Source organism: Gambusia affinis, linkage group LG18 (genome assembly GCF_019740435.1).
Source record: "Gambusia affinis linkage group LG18, SWU_Gaff_1.0, whole genome shotgun sequence".
In the NCBI taxonomy this organism is placed as follows: Eukaryota; Metazoa; Chordata; class Actinopteri; order Cyprinodontiformes; family Poeciliidae; genus Gambusia; species Gambusia affinis.
The window spans coordinates 20,409,408-20,432,552 of record NC_057885.1 but is presented as its reverse complement, the minus strand read 5'-3'; the positions used below and the strand labels follow the sequence as shown (position 1 = coordinate 20,432,552).

Here is a 23,145-nt window from a genome sequence, read left to right as displayed (position 1 = left end):
TCATTCTTCCAAGCTGATGTTAAGTGCTTTATGTGTACATAAAAACACAGTTTTTAAGTGAGTAAATTGTAAGTTTTTTGTAGATATTTGAAGCAGGCTTCTAGTATGTTGAGTTTGTTTTCCACATTGCTGAGCTCTTTATATACTGTGAAATTTTTGCCAGTTTTCTCCAGAATAATCAGCATCAATGGAACCTCCCTTAATTTTGCAGGCAACTGTTTGGACAGCTCAGTGGCAGAACTAGGGGAGCTTACACGCAATTCTTAATTTAGAAATTTAAAAAATGTAATTTGACATTTGACATAAGGTAAAGCCAATGATGCCAACTGAGATTTCTTGAAAGGCCTGGCTCAGATGCTTCAAAATGTAGCTGAAGATATTTAGATTTTTTTACTGAACATAAATGCAGATATGTTATATTACTATCCACAACAACTGCCATCATTGCCATCATTGCCAACATGTGGGAAAATGCAAAGCAAATCTAGTCTATATTTTCCCGGACAGATATAAAGTTTCTGTTTCTGCTGCTGACAGTCCTGGAGGTCTGAGCTGATCTGAGACTGTAGCTGTTAAACAGACCAGAGGAGAGAAGGTCACTGGTTATAAAGTTAGAAAATAAGCAAATTTGCTGCCATTTTACTAATTAAGCCCTAATAATATCTATTTAACCTCTAGAACAACTTGGCTGCAGACTGATTTATAGATCAAAAAAGCTCAATGGGGTTAACTCTATGTAATGATTTGATGTTAAACCTCTGAGATCTAGAATTATAAGACTGGAATATCAAGATAAAGAAAACTCAGTAGCTGCTGGTAGGGGCCATTTAGGGGCCTCCAGACATCCAGGGGCGCCTAGAAATGGTTTAATTGTAACACAGACCATAGATCTAAACCTGTAGCATCATTTAGACTTCACATTATCTATATTTAAACAAGTTAGTGATGCTGAGGTTCTTAGTAGGAAGAGTTTTGGTGTGGGGTTCTCTCTAAGGCCCCATATTACTTTGGGCCGGCCCTGCATGAACAGCCGCTGCGATGCGCATCTCTGGAATCTACCTGGAATCTACCTGGAATCCACCTGGAATCCACCTGGAATCCACCGGTGGCCCTTATGTCAGTCCGCCGATGCTTTGGGGACATTTTGATTAATTTCATTGTGACATGTTTGGTTTTATACTGCGGTTCTAATTATTGCTACATTTTCTCTGATGTTTATTTTGTGAACTCTTAATGCTCTGCACTGAAAAAAATGACTCTTTGGATGAACATAAAAAAATCATGGAAAGGTTTTCCACCTGATTACTTTGCTTTATTTCAGCACCATGTAATTCTGTTACTCCTATTTAAAGCAAATGTGTTAGATCAACTTAATATATTAAGATTGATTCGACTCATTTACTATAGTTGGACCCAATGTAATTTAAAAGAGCCAGCCCAACTAATTTGCAATGCTGTGGACCAAATAATTTACTTGATTGAGATTAATACCAATTTAGTTGAAACTATTTTTTTTTTCCTCTGGATTGTATTTTTTTGAGACAGCCAGGGTGAGGACATGCGGCAAAGGTTGCCAGGACTTGGAGTCGAACCAGCAACGTCTGCGTTGTCCTCCAAACATGCAGTGTGTTAAACTCCTGCGCATTATTTCGCCATATAACAGCACGCTGGAGAAACCAACATATGTGACAGTGATTCCTTCACACTACTTATTAAGTTGATCCAACTCATGAAAATGAAGTTGGCTCAACAAACATGCTTCATGCTGAAAGAAAGCTATTTAATTGTGTGGAAATCCATGATTTAATTACCTTAATTCAAAGATTTTTTTTTTTAAAGTGTTTTTTTTTAAATGCTTTTTTTTTCTTTTTTTTTTTACAGTTCTTAAATGCTGGAATAAATTTAAGAACTGTTTCAGTGAAGTTCTTAAATGCCATTAGTGCCCTGCAGAGAAAAACAAATATTTATAGTTTAATGTGTAACTAAAACCACTTTGAAGTTTTCCCAGGTGCAAAACAGTTCTGTCTCATAATCTCTTGTGAACCCCTGATCTCGCTAGACCCTCTTCGGAGGGAAATGAATCTGAATAAATTGAATCACATTATCTCAACTTGAATACGTTATTCAAGTTGAAATAAAAACAATTGTCTCGCGTGAACTCGGGTGACATCCCGTGATCTCACTCGGCTTCAGCACTATATCAGTCTGACTATGATGAATCATGTTATCTCAACATGATTAAATTTCATAAACGTGAAGTTGTTGAATTTCTTGTTTATCCAACATGATTGTATCACGTTTTTGTTTGAAACATGAAATTATTTAGTTAAAAGTACATGATATTCTTTTGTTAATCCGATAACCCCTTAAGTTCATTTTTTACAGTGTGGGCCGAATCTTCCTTTAACACTTGAGGTTCTACAATAAATATTAAGAAACAAACCACACGACGTACAACTACAGCCGTTGATTACTGCGCGCATTAAATTCCCCGCAGCAAATATTGGCCAATCAGTGTCATCATGATAAGTGTGTCTTTACCCGAGCGGCAGAGGCTCCGCCCAACCCGTAAGACCAACTCCTCGAACCGATAGAACCCAGGTAAAGAACCACTGGCTTAGAGTAAACAAAACCTATAAACTGAGGGAAAGAAAAAATAGCAAAAATGCACAAAACTATTTGTGAATCAGGGAATAGAAACAGAGAATCGGTTTTCTCACATCGAAGAAAAACCTAAAAATATTTTTCACTTATTTTTTCTGTGTTGCAGATCAACTTAAAACTGAAAGTAAGACAATCCGTTCGTTACGAACGAAACAAGGAAACACTGCAGGAAGTCTATAGAATTGCTCTTCATGTTTTATTTCTCATTCTGCGGTAAAACAGCAGCCGTTTGGTCACGATGAAGGATCCGGACGGGTCTCGTTTATTTTCGCTACTTTATTTATTTCTAACAAAACTCCGGTTAGGGCTGTTTGTTGGTTCGTTGGTGGACAGCCGTTTAACGCTGAAACATTATTATTGTTGAACATCATTTACTTATAACTATATGGAAAACTAATTATATCTTAAAACTAATTATATCTTAAAGCGGGTCTCCGTCACAATTTGCAGATAACTTTTTGTCTGTCGATGACATAATTTAACTATTTTTGTGTTTTAGGTACCTACCTACTTTGTCCACCTCTGTCTATAACTATTAATGTAATACTAAAAAAAACTCACAGAAAACTATGAAAGAAAAATCTAACAAGCTTGGAAATCATGTATAGATGGATTTTTTTTGTTATTAATTTAGTATACAGCCTTCATACATAGGACTCCATGACGCTCTGTTTTTAGAGCAGGATGTGTTTATGTTGACTAAGGATGTGGTAATATTATCTAAAATCTCTTATAACTGTGAGAACAGCTAAAGTGAAACAATGTTTTCTGTCCTACAGAACTGTTCATACCTTTGGAACATCTCCACATTTCATCATGTTAAAATTACAAATTTCATCATAATTTCTTTGTATTATTTGTAATCGATCATCAAAGCAGATTTGTCAACAGATGAGATGCTGTGGGGAATAAAAGTTACATATTCAGTCATTATGTTGGTTTGTTGGGTTTTTGAACTGCATAACCCACAGTTCCTTAGAAATATTTCTAAGAACACTGTTTGATCCTACTTGTTGTTTAAATGGTTGGATTAAAAGCAAAGCTCTGAGTTCAGTTTTCACAGCTGGTCAAATTAATAAAATCGGAACAGCTGAAGCTCATGTGATCTTATAACGTAAGTTTTAGTCATTTTTGTATCGTTTCTTTCTAGTTTGACACCGTTTTGTTTTAATGTAGCCTTAACATGAACCTCGCCCCATTCTTTGTCAGTTTCTCCTGCTTGTTCTCAAACAACGTTGTTATTTGAGCTTTGCTGCAAGTTCTTGATCTTCATGCAGGGATTATGTTTTTAATTTTGTATTTCTAATTTTATTGATACAGACAGCAAACTGTACAAGTCCTCACATATTGTGTGCACACTGTGCATAAATCTAAAGTGAAACTAAAATTGTTCACATATACTGTCTGCACAGTTTAGTTTGCACTGTGAACACTATGGTTACATTATTTACACACCATCATCCATGTTCAATGTCACTCCACTAATTGTTCTGTAACATAGGTTGGCATTAACAGAGCAGCATCTTGAAATGTCGGTGTTTGATGCGATTACACTAAAATTATGTTTGGTGTAATGGCAGCATTATTGAATGCAGTGGAATGATGTGAGAAAAAAACAATATATGTAGAGCTGTAGCACAGGTGAGTGATCGTCTCTGTAGATTAATATAAAAACTGTTTGCAGATTGATGTGGCCCTGAACTCAGCATCATGGATCAGAGAGAGGAGCTGAAAGAAGGAGAAACTAAGAGGTGAAGTGACCTTCTATCAATCAATCACTTTATTTTGGTAAACCTTTTTTAGAGCAAAGCATCACTTAAGTAACTTTATTTACAGCAAACAATCTGACGATGAAGTGGAACCAGAATCCTGGGAGAATAGCTCCAAACTGGATGTTATTGATTTTAAATCAAATAATCCTTCATCTAAAAAGAGGTGAGCTACATCTAAACAATTTAAATATCTAAAATGTGATCCAAACATGTAATGTAGTATAGAAAAGTATTTATTTATGGGAGAATAATTAGTAATTTTTTATTGTACTTTTGTTTTAGTGATTTATTAATTTATCAGGTCAGTAGGTAATCAGACCTGGGTAGGGCTGGTAAAATAAATGTTAATCACAGTTGAGTTATGATGCAGTAAGTAGTGGATTATATTACTTAGGTTGTTTGCTTGTATGGTGACTGACAGGTGCAAACACAGCAAATAATAAAATACGCTGCAAACACATGAAAGATACAAACGCCAAAACACAGAAAGACAAAAACAAATGAAAACACAAGAAAATAGAAGCAAAAACCTGTACAAAACAAATGTAAATAAATAAATGAATAAATAAATGTTGCAATTGCAGACTGATATTAGTTTTTTGGACTGTTTTAGTTAGTATTTCCTCTTGATAATTTCTTCATTGTTTGTTTTTATTATACTTTGCTATTTTAGTTTATTCCTTGTATCTCTACAGTTAGTCTTATTCTTTGTTTTCCTGATTTGTTTATTTAATGTTTCTTTCTTATCATGGTTTCATTTGGTTCGCGTCTCTTTCTCCCACCATCTACTTCTTCCTGTCATCTTCTTCTTTGTGGTTTACACCAGTAGCAACATCTGGTTGTTGATCATGTACAGAAAATGTGTTTCCATTGCAGTTTTGTGAAATAAACCAAATTTGATACATGCAAAAAACCACCTTATCATAGTGCTAAAGTTTTTCTAAAGTAGAATAATTTAATTAGTTTTCAGGGATCAACTTTTTCTAAAGGAGAGAAACTTGGGGCGTGCTGTGGTGGCGCAGGGGGTTAGCACACCCCATGCTAGGAGGATTTAGTCCTCAATGAGGACGTCGCGGGTTCGACCTTTGCCGCATTTCTTCCCCCCTCTCCTCACCTGGCTTCCTGCCTGCCTACTGTCACAAAAATATGAGCCACTGGCACCGCAAAAAGTCTTCGGGGAAATAAATTGGAAAAAAAACTTGAGTTTATTCAACAATGCTGCATTTCCATTAAGAGAATCAAATTGCACAATTATAAGGTCATCCATCCATCCATCCATCCATCCATCCATCCATCCATCCTAGTGGGGTCAGGAGGTTCTGGTGTCTACCTCCAGCTAACCTTCCAGGTGAGAGGTGCAGGGTCACCCTGGACCGGTCGCCAGTCTGTCTCAGTGGACAAATCCAATGAGATTCAAACAACAGAAGGGACCAGACACTCAGAAAAGACGGGATTTCAGGATTTTAATCAGATTTGCAATAGAAAGTTGGAGGAAGAAAGAAAAGTTGCTCTATATTTAATGTCTTTTTCAAACAGCCAGTTTTCTGCAGTAGAACATCAGCATATTTCCGTAATACCAGCCACTCCAAACTCCCCCTAGTGGTCTGGAGTATTTACATTTTGTGGAGCAAAGTTGCAGCTTTTCATAGTTGGTTGTTTTTTTTATTTGTGTTATTTTACTGTTTACTTCTAAAAAACAAGCATGAAAGTTTGAAAAAGGGGAAAAAAAAATCTGTTTTTCAAACTTTCAAATATATTTTTTTAATCTACATTCTGTTTTTTGTGTTTATGTGTTTTGCTGTTTGCATCCTGTGTTTGGAGAGCATTTCACCATTTGTTGTGCAAACAGTGAAATGGTTTAGGTTTAACCCAATGTACCTGTCAGCCACTGTACTCTTACTGTACATGATTATTTTACATGACAGACCTCAGCACTCGCTGTCCAGCTGTTCATCTGGACAACTGTCAGAAAATGACCAACCTCCATCTTCAAAGAGGTGAGCTGTTTGTAAACGTTGTAACTTGGAATATCTGGACATTTGTTTCTGTTTTATTACCATCTCAAACTTTTCACCTGTAACTTCTAGCTGAATACAGGAAGTGCAGTTGACATTATGTTTTCAGCAGCATTCAGCTCGTCTTACTTGTCTTTTGTTGCTGACATCCAGGTTAGATTTTAAAAAGAATTTCCATGACTCCTCTATGTGCATCTGAAGATGACAGTTGCTATGGTGAAAGCACTATTTGTTTTTTGCTTTGCATATCGTTTGTTTTCAGACACCCAACTGTGGGCCTGTCTTTGTGAGAGAATGAAAGGGTCTAAACCAGGGGTTTTCAAAGTATGAAAGGGTGAGCCCCCCTCCAAGGAGCACAATGCCTGCTGCGCAACTGTGGAGTTGTAAAAACTCCACCTTCAGCCCCACTCTGGGCAAAACCAGTGATGGCATAGTTACTTTGAAAAAGTAACTTTAATCGGACTACTGATTACTCCTTGAAAAAGTAACTTAGTTATATTATTGACTACTTGATTTGGAAAGTAACTAAGTTACACTAAAAGTAACTTTTTAGTTACTTTCAGCAGCTGCTAACAACAATGCTCAGCCTCCTGTGAAAATAACATTGATCTTTGTCAATACTTAATTGTCAGCTATTTTATAATGGTAACATCAACAATGTGTCTCCACTGGTAATGTTGAACTGAAGAGGAGATTGTAGAAAAAACAGTACAAAAAATAAAAAACATGAGTAATTTGTGTGATCCACTGTTGTCTGGAAAACTCTAAGAAGGATTTTAAAGCCCCCCCTCCCCCAGCCTCCAGATTCTGCGTTACGCCCCTGAGTTTGATGTCGCAGCGCACAGAGCTCCTCCTGCAGCTCCACAGCTCAGATGGCTGCGACACTTACCGTAATATTAATAATTATAACGGTGCTAACTTGCCATTATAATTATTGCCAACTCCGGACACGTTCATTCGTGGCTGTTTTCACGTTTATTGCGCTGTTCAAATTGGTCTCGATGTTTGCAGTTTTCTGGAGCGCAACGCGAAGCTCGATGTCATTGAGAGGTAATAAATTAACTTGACATTAACAAAGACACAGCGGGACGGATCATCCTGGAAATGATGGACAAGGAGAGACTGAGTAAAACTACCTCAATGACGGACAAATTCTGGGATTTATTATGAGTCTCTGCTTATTTCCAAACCCAAATCAGTAACTTCACGTTCAAAAACGAGCCCAAAAAGGCGCAACCCGCCACTCATTACATTTGCAAGCGACTTTAAAAAAAATGAAGCCCAAAGCCGTTTATAATAATCGGACTTGTCGACAAAAACTCAAAATAGTTCCAGTTTTTCCACCAACAAAATGCGCATCTCCCTCCATTGTTTACATTTCTGTCGCATAGAGACGTCGGTCACTCGACAAGACGAGTAGAGGAAATACGATTAAATAACAAAAGAAGATAGTAATGCTACAGTGATTTTGATAAGTAACTGTAGTCTGACTACTGGATTTGAAATAGCAACGCGTTAGATTACTCGTTACTGAAAAAGTGGTCCGGCGTCAAGTAACGTTACTGACATCACTGGCCAAAACATCCTCTAAGGAAACATTTCCACTGATCCCGCTCCACGCGCACCCACAGTACCAACTTTTCCTAAATCCACAGAGTTGATCGTGTGCGTAAAAGACGTTTCTCTCACATCAGTAGACAGCAAGCAGATAGCTTTTCCGGTTTACTTTTTCCCTCGCACCGCGCCTCCCCTAAAGTGCTCTGGCGCCCCCCAGGGGAGGCGCGCCTCACACTTTGAAAACCGCCGGTCTAAACACTTAATTATACTTTATAAAATAAGAATAATACTCAGATACGAGTTCCTTAGCTGCAGGCCACGGCGGGTGGAGATTTATTACACTTTTCCACAGATCATTTCACAGTTACATCAACTTGACATCGAAAGTTCCCAAAATCCCCAAAAATCTCAAAGTATTCTAGTTACAATCTGTTTTTATAGAATCTCAATTTCATTGGTGTGGCTTGGTAAGTTCTGACCAATAATATTGCTGCTCGTGTTTTGCGTATGCTTTTACGTAGGTCTTCTGGCAGTCTTTGAATTGAGTGTGTATGGGGTTGCTTTTTGGGAATGTTCAAACCTCTTGACCTCAGATCTGCTTAATTTCAGGGTTGCCGAATAAACCAACTCATCACAATTGTTATACTTATCTATCCCAACACCTTGCTTCCCAAGCCATATTTAGTCCAGTTTTGTGCTTCGCACATAAGCAGGGGAAAAGTGTTCAGGTCAAATTGACCTTTAATTGCGCCAGATTTCCTCAGTAAAAAACAACTCCATAAAGGTATTTCTGCTCTTACATCTTTTTTTTGTATCCAGGTACAAGTGAGTTCAGATGGTGTTTTACTTGTGTGCCAACTATGTCTCATTTTGATATTTGCCTTACATTTGGACATTTCAGCAGGTTTGGTTAATCTTCACCATAGGATGATCTGTAGGATGAAACTTAGAAAATAATTCATAATAGTTAGACTGATTTGCAAGAACATTAAAATACAAATAAACACAATTAACAATCATGGAATACCTGAACTGGGAGCAGATGGTTGGGTTGAAGGTCCAGTTGCCTGCTTTCTGGAAACACCAGGTTTATCACAGAGTGTTAATGGGTTCATTCCCCTCATGCTGGGCACAATGAAGCCTCAGCATTGTGGAAATTCTCTGGATACAGTAAGACAAAACCTGGGAGTAAACCCTACATTCACCTACAAAATAAATGAAAGTTCATCCATGTAAACTAATTAAAATATTCTATAGACAGCAAGTGGAATAATCCGAAAGAAAAATGATCAAAAGTGGAAATGAGAATGAAATAATTTACCTTATTCTGTGTGATAAGATCAAAATGATCCCGCACGGGAAAAACTTCCTCTTCCTCTGTTGATCCATGTTGGTATTTAAATATGAGCCAAAAACTAACACAAGAGAAAGAACACAAAGTATCTCCATCCGACAAAACCCACAAATGTGTTGACAAATTTTCTCTCTCATAAATACAATTTGGCGTATTCACATCCAAATGACACAGAAACTGTATCGGTCAAATGCTTTTCCTTAAAGTGACACAGGGTTTCGTCTTGTTTGCTCGGCTCCTGTGCCGAGATTTCTGTGTCATCTGGCCCATCACTACTCCTGCCTGCTCCTATTGGGTTCACCTTCTAAACTTCATTATTACATTAATTTTGTTACCTGTCTGTATCTACAGACACTTCCTTTTTTCTTGTGTGTGTGGAGCGCTGTAATGTGAGCAAAGTGTTGATGATTCCTCTACAGAGTGAAGCAGATCTCCGAGGTTCCTAGTGGTCAGTCTCCCCAACAGCATCCATCAGAGCTGGACTCCATATTTAAGGTCAGTATAGCAATCAAATTTTATTTGTATAGCACATTTCAGCAGCAAGGCATTTCAAAGTGCTTTACATCAAATCAAACACAAAAACACAATGCAACATAGAATCAACGATCAAAACACAATATCAAGTCAGGTTCCATCAATAAATTTGTAATTGATTACGTTTCAAATACAACTCTAAACAAGTGGGTTTTTATTTGAGATTTAAAGGAAGTCAGTGTTTCAGCTGTTTTACAGTTTTCTGGAAGTTTGTTCCAGATTTTTGGTGCATAGATGCTAAATGCCGCTTCTCCTCGTTTGGTTCTGGTTCTGGGGGTGCAGAGCAGACCAGAACCAGAACCTGAGAGTTCTGGAAGGTTAATACAACAGCAGCAAATCTTTAATGTATTGTGGTGCTAAACCATTCAATGATTTACAAACTAACAACAGTATTTTAAAGTCTATTCTTTGAGCTATAGGGACCCAGTGGAGGGACTTTAAAACTGGTGTTATGTGCTCTGTCTTCCTGGTTTTAGTCAGAACACGAGCAGCAGCATTCTGGATCAGCTGCAGCTGTTTGATTGATTTGTTGGCCAGACCTGTGAAGACGCTGTTGCAATAATCAATGCAGTAATCAACTCCACGGCAGTAGATGCATATGTACATCTACTGCTTTCTGTATATTGTGTTCATACTCATCTCTATGCTGCAAATTATAAACCAGTGGATTTTCCACCAGTACTTATTTTGTTCTAACAACCTCTCTTGAATAGCTATTTAGCTCCACTATTGGAGCATAATGAACATCGCCCCACAAAAGAACTGACAAGAGTCTGTTGAGGAAAATTCCCTATAGAGTGAAAGTTGATGGAAATATTGTGCAAATAATTCAGATTATATTTACAATAAAATTTTACTTTAAAAAAAATTTTATTCATCCCCCAACTCGCAAATATCTAAATTTAATGGTAGTTCACAGCATTGGTTAAACTATTGAGGTCTCAGTTTTCTATTATTCCATTTTAGGAGCTGAAAAAGAAGATTTTCACCTTTGAGGAAAGTGAGCTGAAAAAGATCCAAATGGTTCTGGGTTCAGATTACCCAGAAGGTTTAGATGAGAATAAGGAGGAGGATGAAATTTCGGCAGGTGAAAATAACCAGCAGATGAAGAAGAGCAGAGAAGCATTTGAGAAGATCACACAGCACTTCCTGAGGATGATGAACCAGGAGAAGCTGGCTGACTGTCTTCAAAGCAGTAAGACAATTTCTGTAAAAGTGTTAAAGCTGTGGAATTGCTTAACAAATCTTTCTTTCATTGATGGTAAGAGTTTGTCCCACAATAGATGGTTTGCCGATTTGGTACATGCTCCGTCCAGGCTAGTGCATGGCCTCCATACCTCTGTTAGATATTGTGGAGGAAAAATCTGTATGATAACAGATCAGGCTGAGACTTTGGCAAATGACAAAGCTTTATTTAATCTGCAGATGGAGAACATACATAGCAGCAAGCTGCACTGAGTTCTGATTTGGAGCTGCAAGCCCTCACAATATATAGAACTCATGTTATGCAATGTAGTCATTCCAGTTTCAGTTGAAAAATATACTAGCCACGTAACCATACTGGAGCGTCAATTAACTCCTTGGATGATAAACATCTTCTTGTTTAAGTATGTGAGTTTCCAAAAATCAAGTTTACTAATGAAACAATTTTGCATAACAAGAACATTGTTAAACCAGAATATCCAGAAGGTACGCCAATTTCTTAAAACTCTGAGCTGGTGATTTTCCATAGAGAAACTTCTTAAGTCTCAAGGCTTATTCCATAACACTACATCTATCTAAACTATCTATCTAAACTATCTGTTCTTTTCTGTTAACAAATACTGGTATGCTGTGGTATGCATGGTGAAGCATTGTCACTATCAGCCTCCTGCAATTGCTAAAGGGAGAGGTCAACAAGAAAAGCTTATCAAACTGGTTCTACAGACTCTCTAGCCTCATACTCTAACAGATTGAACAAAACCAATAAGGTTAAATAAGTAAAAGAATTAAATAAATTTATTAAAAGACATAATAAACAATTTTTACTTTACAATTCCTCCCTTTTGTTCCTTCACAGGAACAACAACAAAAACAAATTCCTTGCAAAAATTGTTTCTAGCTACATATCCCAGGATGAAATTCCAGCATAGAATGGCATCCCTCATCCATGTGGGCATTCTGGTATGGTGTTGTCTCGTCCTGGCCATGTTCTTAATGCTGCCTCAGCTAGGTGGTAGGTGACCTACTGAGTGGGCCGAGTAGTTAGCAGCTCGAGTTAGCCCGAGGTGCTTGGTGGAGCCACTCGGTTAGGCTCTTGTTCTGTCTCCAGGGGCCTTCCTGTGAACTTCTTGCAGTGGCTGACGTGGACCCAGGTGGCACTTTCAGCAACCTTGATGGCGGTATGGGTGGTCAGCAACACCTGGAATGGTCCTGTCCACCTCTTGGATCTCCAGCTCTTCCTCCTGAAATTTTTAACAAACACAAAATCTCCTGGTTGTAAATCATGCAAAGATTTAGAAGCTGGTGCTGGTTGGCCTCCTTGGACCTGCTGCCTGAGGATTTTCAGTTGTTCTGTAAGAGAAGCACAGTAGTTAAGCATCTTTTCATCACAAAGTGTGCTGTCTTCTCCTGGATGGTTGGGTGGTCCCATTCCCATATTTGGTGGACCTGCAAAAAGGATTTCAAAAGGACTGAGGTTATTTTTCTGATGGCGGTGCATGCGCATGTACATAAGTGCTAAGCGTAATGCTTCTACCCAGTTCAGCCTGTTTTTTCACATATTTTGGATAATTTATTCTTTAAGGTCCCATTTACTCTTTCCACAGCTCCTCCACTTTGTGGGTGATAGGAACAGTGTTTCACCAGGTTGATGTTTACCATCTCTGAGATGTGTGTAAGAATTTGATTTGCAAAATGTGCACCATTGTCACTGGACATTTTCCTAGGGGCGCCCCATCTACAAATGATGTCTCTGAGTAGAATTTTTGCTACAGTCTGTGCTGTTGGATGCTCTTGGGAGGGCCACTAGTTCTGCTGCTTGTGCAGAGTAGTGGGGAAGGGGGTTTGCTTCTAGCACCTCCCTTTGGGTAACCACAGCATAGCCACTATTAATGGCACCTGTGAGTGGATCTCTGAATGCAGAGCCATCCACAAAGAGTTCTAAATCTGGATCTGGTAGGGGTTCCTCCTTCAGATCAGGTCGGGGAGAACAGAGGACGTCCAGTTCTGCCACACAGTCATGAGGTTGGCCTTCCTCAGGTGTGGGTAATAGAGTTGATAGATTCAGAATGTTGCAATGTTTGATAGTTATGTTTGGCATATCCAATAATACTGAATGGTACCTTAGCCACCTTGTTGTGGATCGGTGAGTTGTTTTTTGTTCATTTAAAATGAGTGTAACAGCGTGGGGAACGAGTAGGGTCAGATCAGAATATCCCACGATGTCCCTAGATGCAACTACAGCTTTTTCAGCGGCTGCCACTGCGCACAAACAGTGTGGCAGACCTGCTGCAACTGCATCCAATTTGGAAGAAAAATAGGCAACTGGTTTCAATCTGTCACCATGTTTTTGGAGCAAAACAGAAGTCATGCAACCTCCTCGCTCATCCACTGTCTGTATAAATGTGGCTTCTCACCTGGTGACTCTTAAAGACAGCTGTTGGACCATGACAAATATTTAGAATATAAACAGTTTTTATTGAGTGTACTGCTGAGGGGAATTGGAGTAAATTATTTTCAACTTGATATTTGTTGTTTGGGGTTTTGAGTTGTTTGCTCACCTTTGTACCTAAGACAGGGTTTGGGTCCATACTGGTCACACATTTACATTATGATGCTTACAAATTTTCATTTTCTCTCCTTAAGTCTCTGGGTGCTGAGCTCTGCATTTTGAGGAGTTTCCTTGTTTTGAAATCTGACTGTTTGACAGACCCCAGTAGTGGAGTTAAATAGCCAATTGTGAGCCAGATTAGAGTAGATTTTTTAATTGTGCCACTGTGGGTTGCAGCCTGTCTGAGTAGATCTGAGTTTTTTTTCTCTCATCCAATCTTTCATTCCTGTCTTTTTGGAGGAAATGGGTTTTTTGGACAACTGTACCTCGTTGATATTATTAGGATTAATAATATTATATTAGTTATATAATATAACTCAGTTAATAGCATATAAAAACTGAAAAGTCCCTGCTCCTTTAATGTTTTATGTAAAGAATTCAGTTGCGTTTTCTATATAAATCTGGCTAGAAGATTTAAATGGTTGGTTCTTAGATGTTTTGATTTAGAAGCTATAAAAAGGTAACCAAAGGAAATGATTTGTTATGATTTTAAAGTGAAATAAATAAGTGAAGAAATTATTTTAATTTGTTGTTTTTTTGCATTCACTTAGAATCATTCACCACCTGTCAACAAAAGCTAAAGTCTAACATGAAGAAAAAGTTCCAGTCTGTGTTTGAAGGAATAGCAAAATCAGGAAATCAAAGCTTTCTAAATGAGATCTACACAGAGCTCTTCATCACAGAGGGAGGATCTGAAGAGGTCAATGATGAACATGAGGTCAGGCAGATTGAAACCATGTCCTGGAGACCAGAAAGGCCAGAAACAGCAATTAGACATGGAGACATATTTAAACCCTCACCTGAAAGAGAAGAACCAGTAAAAACAGTGATGACAACGGGAGTGGCTGGCATTGGGAAAACAGTCCTAACACAGAAGTTCACTCTGGACTGGGCTGAAGACCAAGCCAACCAGGACATCCAGTTCACGTTTCCATTCACGTTCAGAGAGCTGAATCTGTTAAAAGAACAATTCAGCTTGGTGGAGCTTATTCACTTTTTTTTTAGTGAAACAAAAGGAATACTGAAATTTGAAGAGTTAAAGGTTGTGTTCATCTTTGATGGTTTGGATGAGAGTCGACTTTCACTGGACTTCCACAACAATGAGATCCTGATGGATGTAAGAAAGTCCACCTCAGTGGATGTTCTTCTGACAAACCTCATCAGAGGGAACCTGCTTCCCAAAGCTCACCTCTGGATAACCACACGACCTGCAGCAGCCAATCGAATCCCTCCTGAGTTCATTGGCATGATGACAGAGATTAGAGGATTCACTGACCCACAGAAGGACAATTACTTCACAAAAAGATTTAGATATAAGAAGCAGGCCAGCTTGGTAATCTCCCATGTAAAGAAATCCAGAACCCTCCACATCATGTGCCACATCCCAATCTTCTGCTGGATCACTGCTACAGTTGTGGAAGACATGTTGAACAAGAAAGATGGAGAAGAGCTGCCAAAGACACTGACTGAGATGTACATTCACTTCCTGGTGGTGCAGACCAAACTGAAGGTCATCAAGTATGATGGAGGAGCTGAGACAGATTCACACTGGAGTCCAGAGAGCCGGAAGATGATCGAGTCTCTGGGAAAACTGGCTTTTGATCAGCTGCAGAAAAGAAACCTGATTTTCTATGAATCAGACCTGGCAGAGTGTGGCATTGATATCAGAGCAGCTTCAACATACTCAGGAGTTTTCACACAGATCTTCAGAAAAGAGAAAGGCCTGTACCAGAACAAAGTGTTCTGCTTTGTCCATCTGAGTGTTCAGGAGTTTCTGGCTGCTCTTCATGTTCACCTGACCTTCATCAAATCAGGAATCAATCTGCTGGCAAAAGGTGAAATGAAATCCATTGAAATGGAAAAACAAAACCATGTTTCTTCAGAGACAGAAATGTACAAGAGTGCTGTGGACATGGCCCTTGAGAGTCCAGATGGACACCTGGACTTGTTCCTCCGCTTTCTACTTGGTCTTTCACTGGAGACCAATAAACATCGCTTAAGAGGCTTTGTGGCACAGACAGAAGACAGTTTAGGAACTAACAAAGACACAGCCCAGTACATCAAGGAGAAGATGAATCATCTGTGTGTTGAGAAAAGCATCAATCTGTTCCACTGTCTAAGTGAACTAAATGATCAGTCTCTGATGGAGGAAATCCAACAATCTCTATGTACAGGAAGTCTTTCAATACACCAGCTGTCTCCTGCTCAGTGGTCAGCTCTGCACTACATCCTACTTACATCACAGAAAGATCTGGAGACATTTGACCTGAAGAAATACTGTGCTTCAGAGGAAGCTCTTCAGAGACTGTTACCAATAGTCAATGCCTCCAGCAAAGCTATGTAAGTACAGATGTAGTCAGTTTTATAAAAGTTCCTAATAACAATAATACAATTACTTTGTATTGTCTTTATCTTTTCAGACTGAGTAGGTGTAACCTCTCAGAGAGAAGCTGTGAAGCTCTGTCCTCATTGCTCAGCTCAACATCCTCTAGTCTCAAAGATCTGGACCTGAGTAACAACGACCTGACAGATTCAGGAGTGAAGCTGCTCTGTGAGGGACTGATGAGTCCTAACTGTGAACTGGAGATTCTCAGGTAATTTAAATTCTATGTTTTACATTTTATGAAAGATATAGAATGTAAAATTATTTGTTTTACATATTTAGAAACATGTCTAAAGCATATTTTTTGTGTACATTTTAAAGAGAAAACTGAACCAAGTATTGAGTTTTCTCTGACTTGACAGTAGAGAGAAGTTGCAGCAAAAACAGCCTCACTGCTGATATGAAGTGGGCAAGTCAGTCAAGCAAACCAAACATAAAAATATAATAGTTTTCAGCATAACAATGAACATATAATCTTTTTTTTTACTTATCCAAGGGAAATAAGATGAAAGTTGTCATTTGACCTGTATAGTAACTTGCTACTGTAGAAAATGTTACATGTTTCAGATTAATGAAGGTAACTCCAGTATAAATACAAAATAGTCTTAAGATGAAATTCTTCACTTCTTGTTTTAGGGATGTACAATACATTGTCAACAATATCAGAATCGACAATTGTTAGTTATATTTTCAAATATCAATATTAGTCCCAGCAACAATCAACAACCAGTCAAAATATAGATTTTTCCCCCTGAAACATGGTTCTTGTTCTCACTGACACCCAGTGACAGCAGTTTGCAAATTGTTTATATTTTATATATTTTTGTTTCGTTACTGATTTGAGGGTATTTCTCTTTTTTAATCTACACGAAGTAGTCACTAACAGGTTTTCACTTTGTACATTTCCATAAAATGTAAATTGTAATTTTGAAAAGTTACTTAGGTATTTGCAATATTTATTATGGCATTGCAGACTCAGCTGAGGTGCATCCTGTTTTCACTGATGAGTTAAATGTTAAACACATTTAACTGAAGTGCAGTTAAATGTGTTTAACATTTAACTAATCAATTAAGCTTAATTTGCTATAGGTAAATTAAGTCAGTCAACTTAATTTATCAGTGGCAAATTAAGTTGACTGAACATAATTTTTTTTGTTGTTGCTGTTGTTTCTTTTTGGACCCCTCCAGGGGGTCTTTTGTGGACTCTAGTGTCCCTTATATGAAAGTAGGCTGACAGAAAAGGAGAGAAGACATGTGGCAAACATCACTGGGTCAGGGAGTTGAACCCACGACAACCACGTCGAGGGCTCAAGGCCTCCAAACATGGGTCGCGGTATCCCCTACACCACCACAGCACGCCCAGTAATGGAGCAAATTTGTCTATAAAATGTGTTGCAGGTTACTTATCAGAGCAGAAACTAAAGAATGACATCAAAGGAATTGTCTCTAAACCTTTAAGACTGAAGTGTGTAAAATCTCAAATTTACTGAACGTTATAAGAAATAAATCATTTTTGGCAGCACTGATGTACTGAAAATCACTGTAGTACTTAGTGCTTATGTTTATTTGTAATGTAAGAAGTTTAGAACCACCAGGACCCTCTACAATATTAAACTGAGTATTTGTACTGAGGGTTGAGATGAGGATGAGAGCAGTCAGACCCGGGGCAAAGTGAGAAAAATGTTTTAATGAGATCAAAATGCAAAGATGCTCTGGAACACTGCAAAGCACAACAAACGACACCATGCAACAATCACAGCAAAGGAACACAGAGGATCCATGGATAACCAGATGACAGAGATTAACTTAAATACATGTGGGGGATATCAGGAAATGAGGGGCAGCTGGAACCAATAATGGGGAATGACATGATACACAGAAACAAAATATGGTACTCTGGTCAAATAAACATATACGTTGGTTTGGACTTGGTAAGTTGTTAAATCAAACAACTTACCAAGTTGTTAAATCAAATCAAGAGATGGAAAATAGTCTAGATTGATAACAATAATGAAGCAACAGTTGTTAGTAGTCTCAAGAAGATCCATTCAATTGGAGAGGATCTGTTGAGATTAATGGGAAATATACCAAGATATAGCTTTGAATTAGTAGAATTTTTTGACCTATACAACCATACTTTGTCATTCTAATTTTTACATAGTATCACTGGGAGATAGAAAATATAATATTTACTATTTGTCAGGCCAACAGGCCAGCATGTAGACTGCTGCTCAACAGACACGGTTCTCTAACCTTCTTAGCAGGCCAACTAATTATTCTAACAGTTCTGTGTCAGTTTGAGAATATAGATGATTTCTTTCAACATTATGTGTTTGTGTCTGCAGGCTTTCAGGCTGCCTGATCACAGAGGAAGGCTGTGCTGCTCTGGCTTCAGCTCTGACTGTGAACTCCTCTCACCTGAAGGAGCTGGACCTCAGCTACAATAATCCAGGAGAGGCAGGAAGGAAAAGTCTAGAAGCTATATTGAAGAATCCAAGCTTCAAACTGGACTCTCTACAGTAAGGAAATATTTTCCTCAGCCACATAGTGCTACGCTATTGCTTAATGCTAGATTCAGAATTGACACAGTGCAAAATATGGCAGCAAACCAGAAGGTGTTCAGGATCTTTGACAAATAAAGAGTTCTGGAGAGAGAAGACAAGGAGGATTAATGATGGGATTGGTTCATCTTTATCTGAAGTGTAGAATAAACCCAAAAGCCCCAAACAGCCTCAGACAATGAATGCTAGTTTATGTCAGAGACGACTTGGAGTGCAGTAAGGAAAATCATGGCATGTTGGAGAGATAATTAGTTGTTCATATTAGTGAAAAAGGATGTTGAGCTGTTCATACAGACCTGTGCAAACTATTTAAACAGCTTCAACTTTAACAAACTCAAAGCAAACAAAGCAATGCATAATTGCAAAGTGGAAGCATGATTGTCGGTTGTATCAATCAAAATTAGTATCCATCCATTATCTATCATGCTTGTCCTTGCAGGATCTGAGAGGTCAGATACACTCTAGACAGACTGTCAGTCCATCACACATAACTAATAAGATTTTCTTTTTTAATCTAAATTTGAAAACGGGGCTGTGACTAAAAACTGGATCTAATTCATAAACATGAATTGATCTATACCTTTTTAATTTCTTGCTGTATGTTTAGGATCATTAATGCTGGAATTTGATCCTTTTTAAATAATATACAGCTTATGCAACAGAATGAGGAAAAGGAATCTGTTATGACTGAACTGATAGCGGCAGTGAAACTACGGAAGAGGATTAGGGCCACCGAAAAAAAAATAATAATTCTGACTTTAAAGTCAGAATTTTTTATTTTTTTTCATAGTACCAGTAAAATATTAGATATTGGTAACAGAAAAGTGGTAATACCATCTAAACACCTTCCTTCTTACAGCATGGAGCCTGCAGGAGACAAATGGATGAAACCAGGTCTGAGGAAATGTAAGAGCATTTTTGATTCATAGCAGATTGTCTCATCTTTGCATGAATGAATTCAGAAAATTATACATCAGTAACTGCATTGTGTTTGTTCTGTCCTTCAGATTCCTGTTCACTAACAGTCGACCTAAACACTGTGAATGGATTTCTCAAACTTTCTGACAAAAACAGGAAGATGACACGTGTGGAAGAGGAGCAGCCATATCCTGATCATCCAGACAGATTTGATCTCCATCAGCTGCTGTGTACTGATGGTCTGACTGGTCGCTGTTACTGGGAGGTTGAGTGGGGTGGAAGAATCTACATATCAGTGAGTTACAAGGGAATAAAAAGAAAGGGACAGAGTGATGACAGCTGGTTTGGATTTAATAATAACTCCTGGTCTCTAGTCTGCTCAGATGATGGTTATTCTGTCTGGCACAACGGTATAAGGGCTTTTATGCATTCCTCCTCCACCTCCTCCTCTGTCTCTGGTAGTGTAGGGGTGTATGTGGACTGTCCTGCTGGGACTCTGTCTTTCTACAGAGTCTCTTCAGATACACTGATCCACATCTACACCTTCAACACCAAATTCACTGAACCTCTTTATCCTGGATTTGGGGTCACCTATCGTTTCAAGGAATCTTGGTGCTCATTTTAGTCATTTTTTCAAGTTGGAAGCAACCTAACTTTTTAAATACAAGACATGTTTTTTGATTAACATCTATGTAAGTAAGACTTTAGTTCAATTCTTCGTTGATTCACATTTTTTAAGATCAATTTATTTAACGTGCAATAGTCACAAAGGTTTCTATACTTTTTGTATGCAATTTGCAGAAAGTAATTTACAAAAAGCTCTAGAGTAATGGAAGGACACATAGTCATTATAGAGTTAATTCTTTACATCAATATTCTTACGATTTAATCACAGACAAAACTCACTGACATTCAAAACAGAAAAAAAAACAAAAAACATTAAAATAGACTGACACCACTTCATAAAATACAAGTCATTACCAGCAGTGTCCAAACCCAGTCTCTATACAACAATTTATCAGATGCATACACTCAAAATCTCAAAAACAGAAACCTCCAATAACAACAGTTTAAATTATGTGAACAAGTTTGATTTAAAAGAAGACATTGTTGGCTCTTGAACTGTTGTATTTGTTTATTGTGAAGCACTTTGTGGTTTTTTTTAGCTTGTAAGTTACTATTGAAGAAAGAAAGGACCCAGTACAAATATCTACAAAGGCAACAGAGTCCACAAATCTGAAATCTATAGGAAGGAGGAGGAACCTCTGAACTAGAAGATATATCTCCTTTTATATTTAACTTCATAAAGGGAATCAACATCAAAGGCACCTGAAAGGGACAACAGGGTGCATGAGCCCTTTGATATTCACTGGTGTCTGTCTGTGAAGAGTTCTCCAAGTCAGTAAAATAATCTAAATGTATTTTTCACTTTAAACGCATGTTGAAACCTTTGTATCAATACAGGTCTGAAATTCACATTTTCTTTGCAAAAATGGCCCATCTACCAGTACTCTACACAGCCTGCTTACGGCTCTGCCTAAAAGTAGCGCCCCTAGCGACAACCGTTATTGACGTAGACTGAGGAGAACGTTCTGGACTGTACAGCTAGAACACTGCATAACATCTGGCGGAGGTGACCAATCATGAACATTAAATCGGCTACATGTTTAAGAGAAGTTTGGAAATGCATCTTTATATTTACAAATCTATAGATCTGTCTATGGAAATGTATCTATCAAGATAAGATAAATAATAAGAATTCATAAAATTAGGCTCAATAATACTCTTCTGGAAAATTTTATAATTATCTCCTCTGACTCTGGGGTTCTGGCTTTATTGTTGCCTCTATTCCCCATTAGCATCAGTCGCTGCCTCTGCTGTGTTATGGTGGTACTGCAGTGGATTTCAGCCTGATTTAGTCATTTCTTCTGGATCCCATTTAGTATTAATTCGGGTCGCTTTCATTGTAAGCCTGCTATTCGCAGTGTGTTCACTGCAGATCACCGTATTAGTTACTGTTGGTGGTGAAATCTTGCCTTCCCAGCTGAATGAATCTCACCTAAGGATAAAATAATTTCTCCCCTCCCCATGTCCAGACCAATTGCAGCCTGAACAGCCACACATAAACATGTTTTAACCACACCTGAGTGAAAAAAAACTACAACTCCTTGAGCTTAACAATCAGACTGCAGCTGTTGGGCTCCGTTCTCCTCCAGTAACGTCACGCAAACTGTGCGTCTTTTCAAGAAGGAGGCTTGTTGGTTGATTTTACACTTTAAAACATTTGCTAGCTAATTAGAGACCAATTGCAGCAACCAGATGTAAAGTTTGACCTCAGAAAATATTGTTCTACCATTTTAGAACCTTAAATAGTTTTTTTCAGTTGCATTGTGAAATAACTGGAAACCAGTGTTGTGTATCAAGATTGGAGTTATGCGAAAGCTTTAAAAAAAAATTAAACAAAAGAATTAATTATTTCCGGTTCAGTGTGTGAGACAATTCAGATTAGTTTAGCAGGTGATTAAGAAAAGGAGTTTATTAGAGACCAAAGTAAAACCAGAATCTAACATTTTGCCAAGGGTTTAAATTTCTTGGTTCTTTGTCAAAATCTTAATTCTTGACACAAAGTGTTTTTTTTATGTACATCTTTATTCTTTATTTGTTTTAAAACTGGTTAACATGTACTTTTTTTCTCAACTGCTGTTGGTTCATTGAAGTCTATAATGTACATTGTTAATGCATTTGTTTCAATTGCACTGGTATGTATGTTACAGTAATAACACAATTTAGTCTTTATATTGCTGAAATATTTGGAAATATGTTTCAGTAATAATGTTATAAAAAGTGGCACACATAAATGTTACAAATATTTGTGTAAAATTAATTTCTTGAAATCATTTTATCTACGCTACATTATCTATTTATAATATATTTTGTCAAAATTATAAAGTTTGGAAATGGCATTATTTATTGGTTTATAGGCCAGTTACCGTTTCAGAACTGGTCAGGATGGTGTTTGCTTTTCCCCCTCAATAAATAAAGTAATCTTGGCTCTTTGGATTTATTTTAGTAATCTTTGTTTGCAGTGTTCATTTTTTGATACGGGCATTTGCCCAGGGCAGCATTAAAATGGGGACGGGGAATAAGAACACATAGGAAGCATCTGTTTTTATGTGACTTGTACAAACAATGAGAAGCTGGCTGTGTTGATTAGCTGCTGTTTGCTCAAACATGATGAAGGAAATATTTGCCCTTCATCTTTGGGTCGGGTTGGGGATGAACAGTTAATCTGTAATATCCTCTCTGCCTTTAGTGATTGTGTTTTGTGCTACATTAGGTGAAATACAACTAGGAAATGTAAGAAAATGAAGTGTTTGCTAGCCAGGTACATTTCTGTGGATTTTTAAAATCAGGAGTACAGACATGAAGAGGAGGACAAGCAGAAGAAGAACATGGCCTGACTGAGTGGTCTGCTGCTAATTGTTAACAGCTTGTTTAGCTTTGGATCCTGTTGAGATCTACATGAGAGACAGTAAGGGCGTGATGGTACATAAAAGTCACAGTTCAGCAAGTTTC

At 37.9% G+C, this 23,145-nt stretch overlaps 1 protein-coding gene across 1 annotated transcript; it reads left to right on the top strand.

Moving 5' to 3' along the window:
- Nucleotides 1–2,630: 2,630 nt before the first annotated feature.
- On the top strand, nt 2,631–22,629 carry LOC122820259 (NACHT, LRR and PYD domains-containing protein 3-like). Its single transcript, XM_044097518.1, has 10 exons — nt 2,631–4,415; nt 4,501–4,599; nt 6,362–6,433; nt 9,782–9,857; nt 10,863–11,091; nt 14,259–16,047; nt 16,128–16,301; nt 18,436–18,609; nt 19,511–19,557; nt 19,659–22,629. The coding sequence occupies exons 1-10, from the start codon at nt 4,375–4,377 to the stop codon at nt 20,192–20,194; spliced, it is 3,237 nt and encodes a 1,078-aa protein (XP_043953453.1). The 5' UTR covers nt 2,631–4,374; the 3' UTR covers nt 20,195–22,629.
- Nucleotides 22,630–23,145: the final 516 nt, after the last annotated feature.

Excerpts from the sequence above, each read along its gene's own strand:
- LOC122820259 (XM_044097518.1), top strand. The coding sequence starts at position 4,375 with ATGGATCAGAGAGAGGAGCTGAAAGAAGGAGAAACTAAGAG. Across the intron at positions 11,092-14,258 it reads GGCTGACTGTCTTCAAAGCA|AATCATTCACCACCTGTCAA; the intron begins GTAAGACAATTT and ends GCATTCACTTAG. Across the intron at positions 18,610-19,510 it reads TTCAAACTGGACTCTCTACA|CATGGAGCCTGCAGGAGACA; the intron begins GTAAGGAAATAT and ends TCCTTCTTACAG.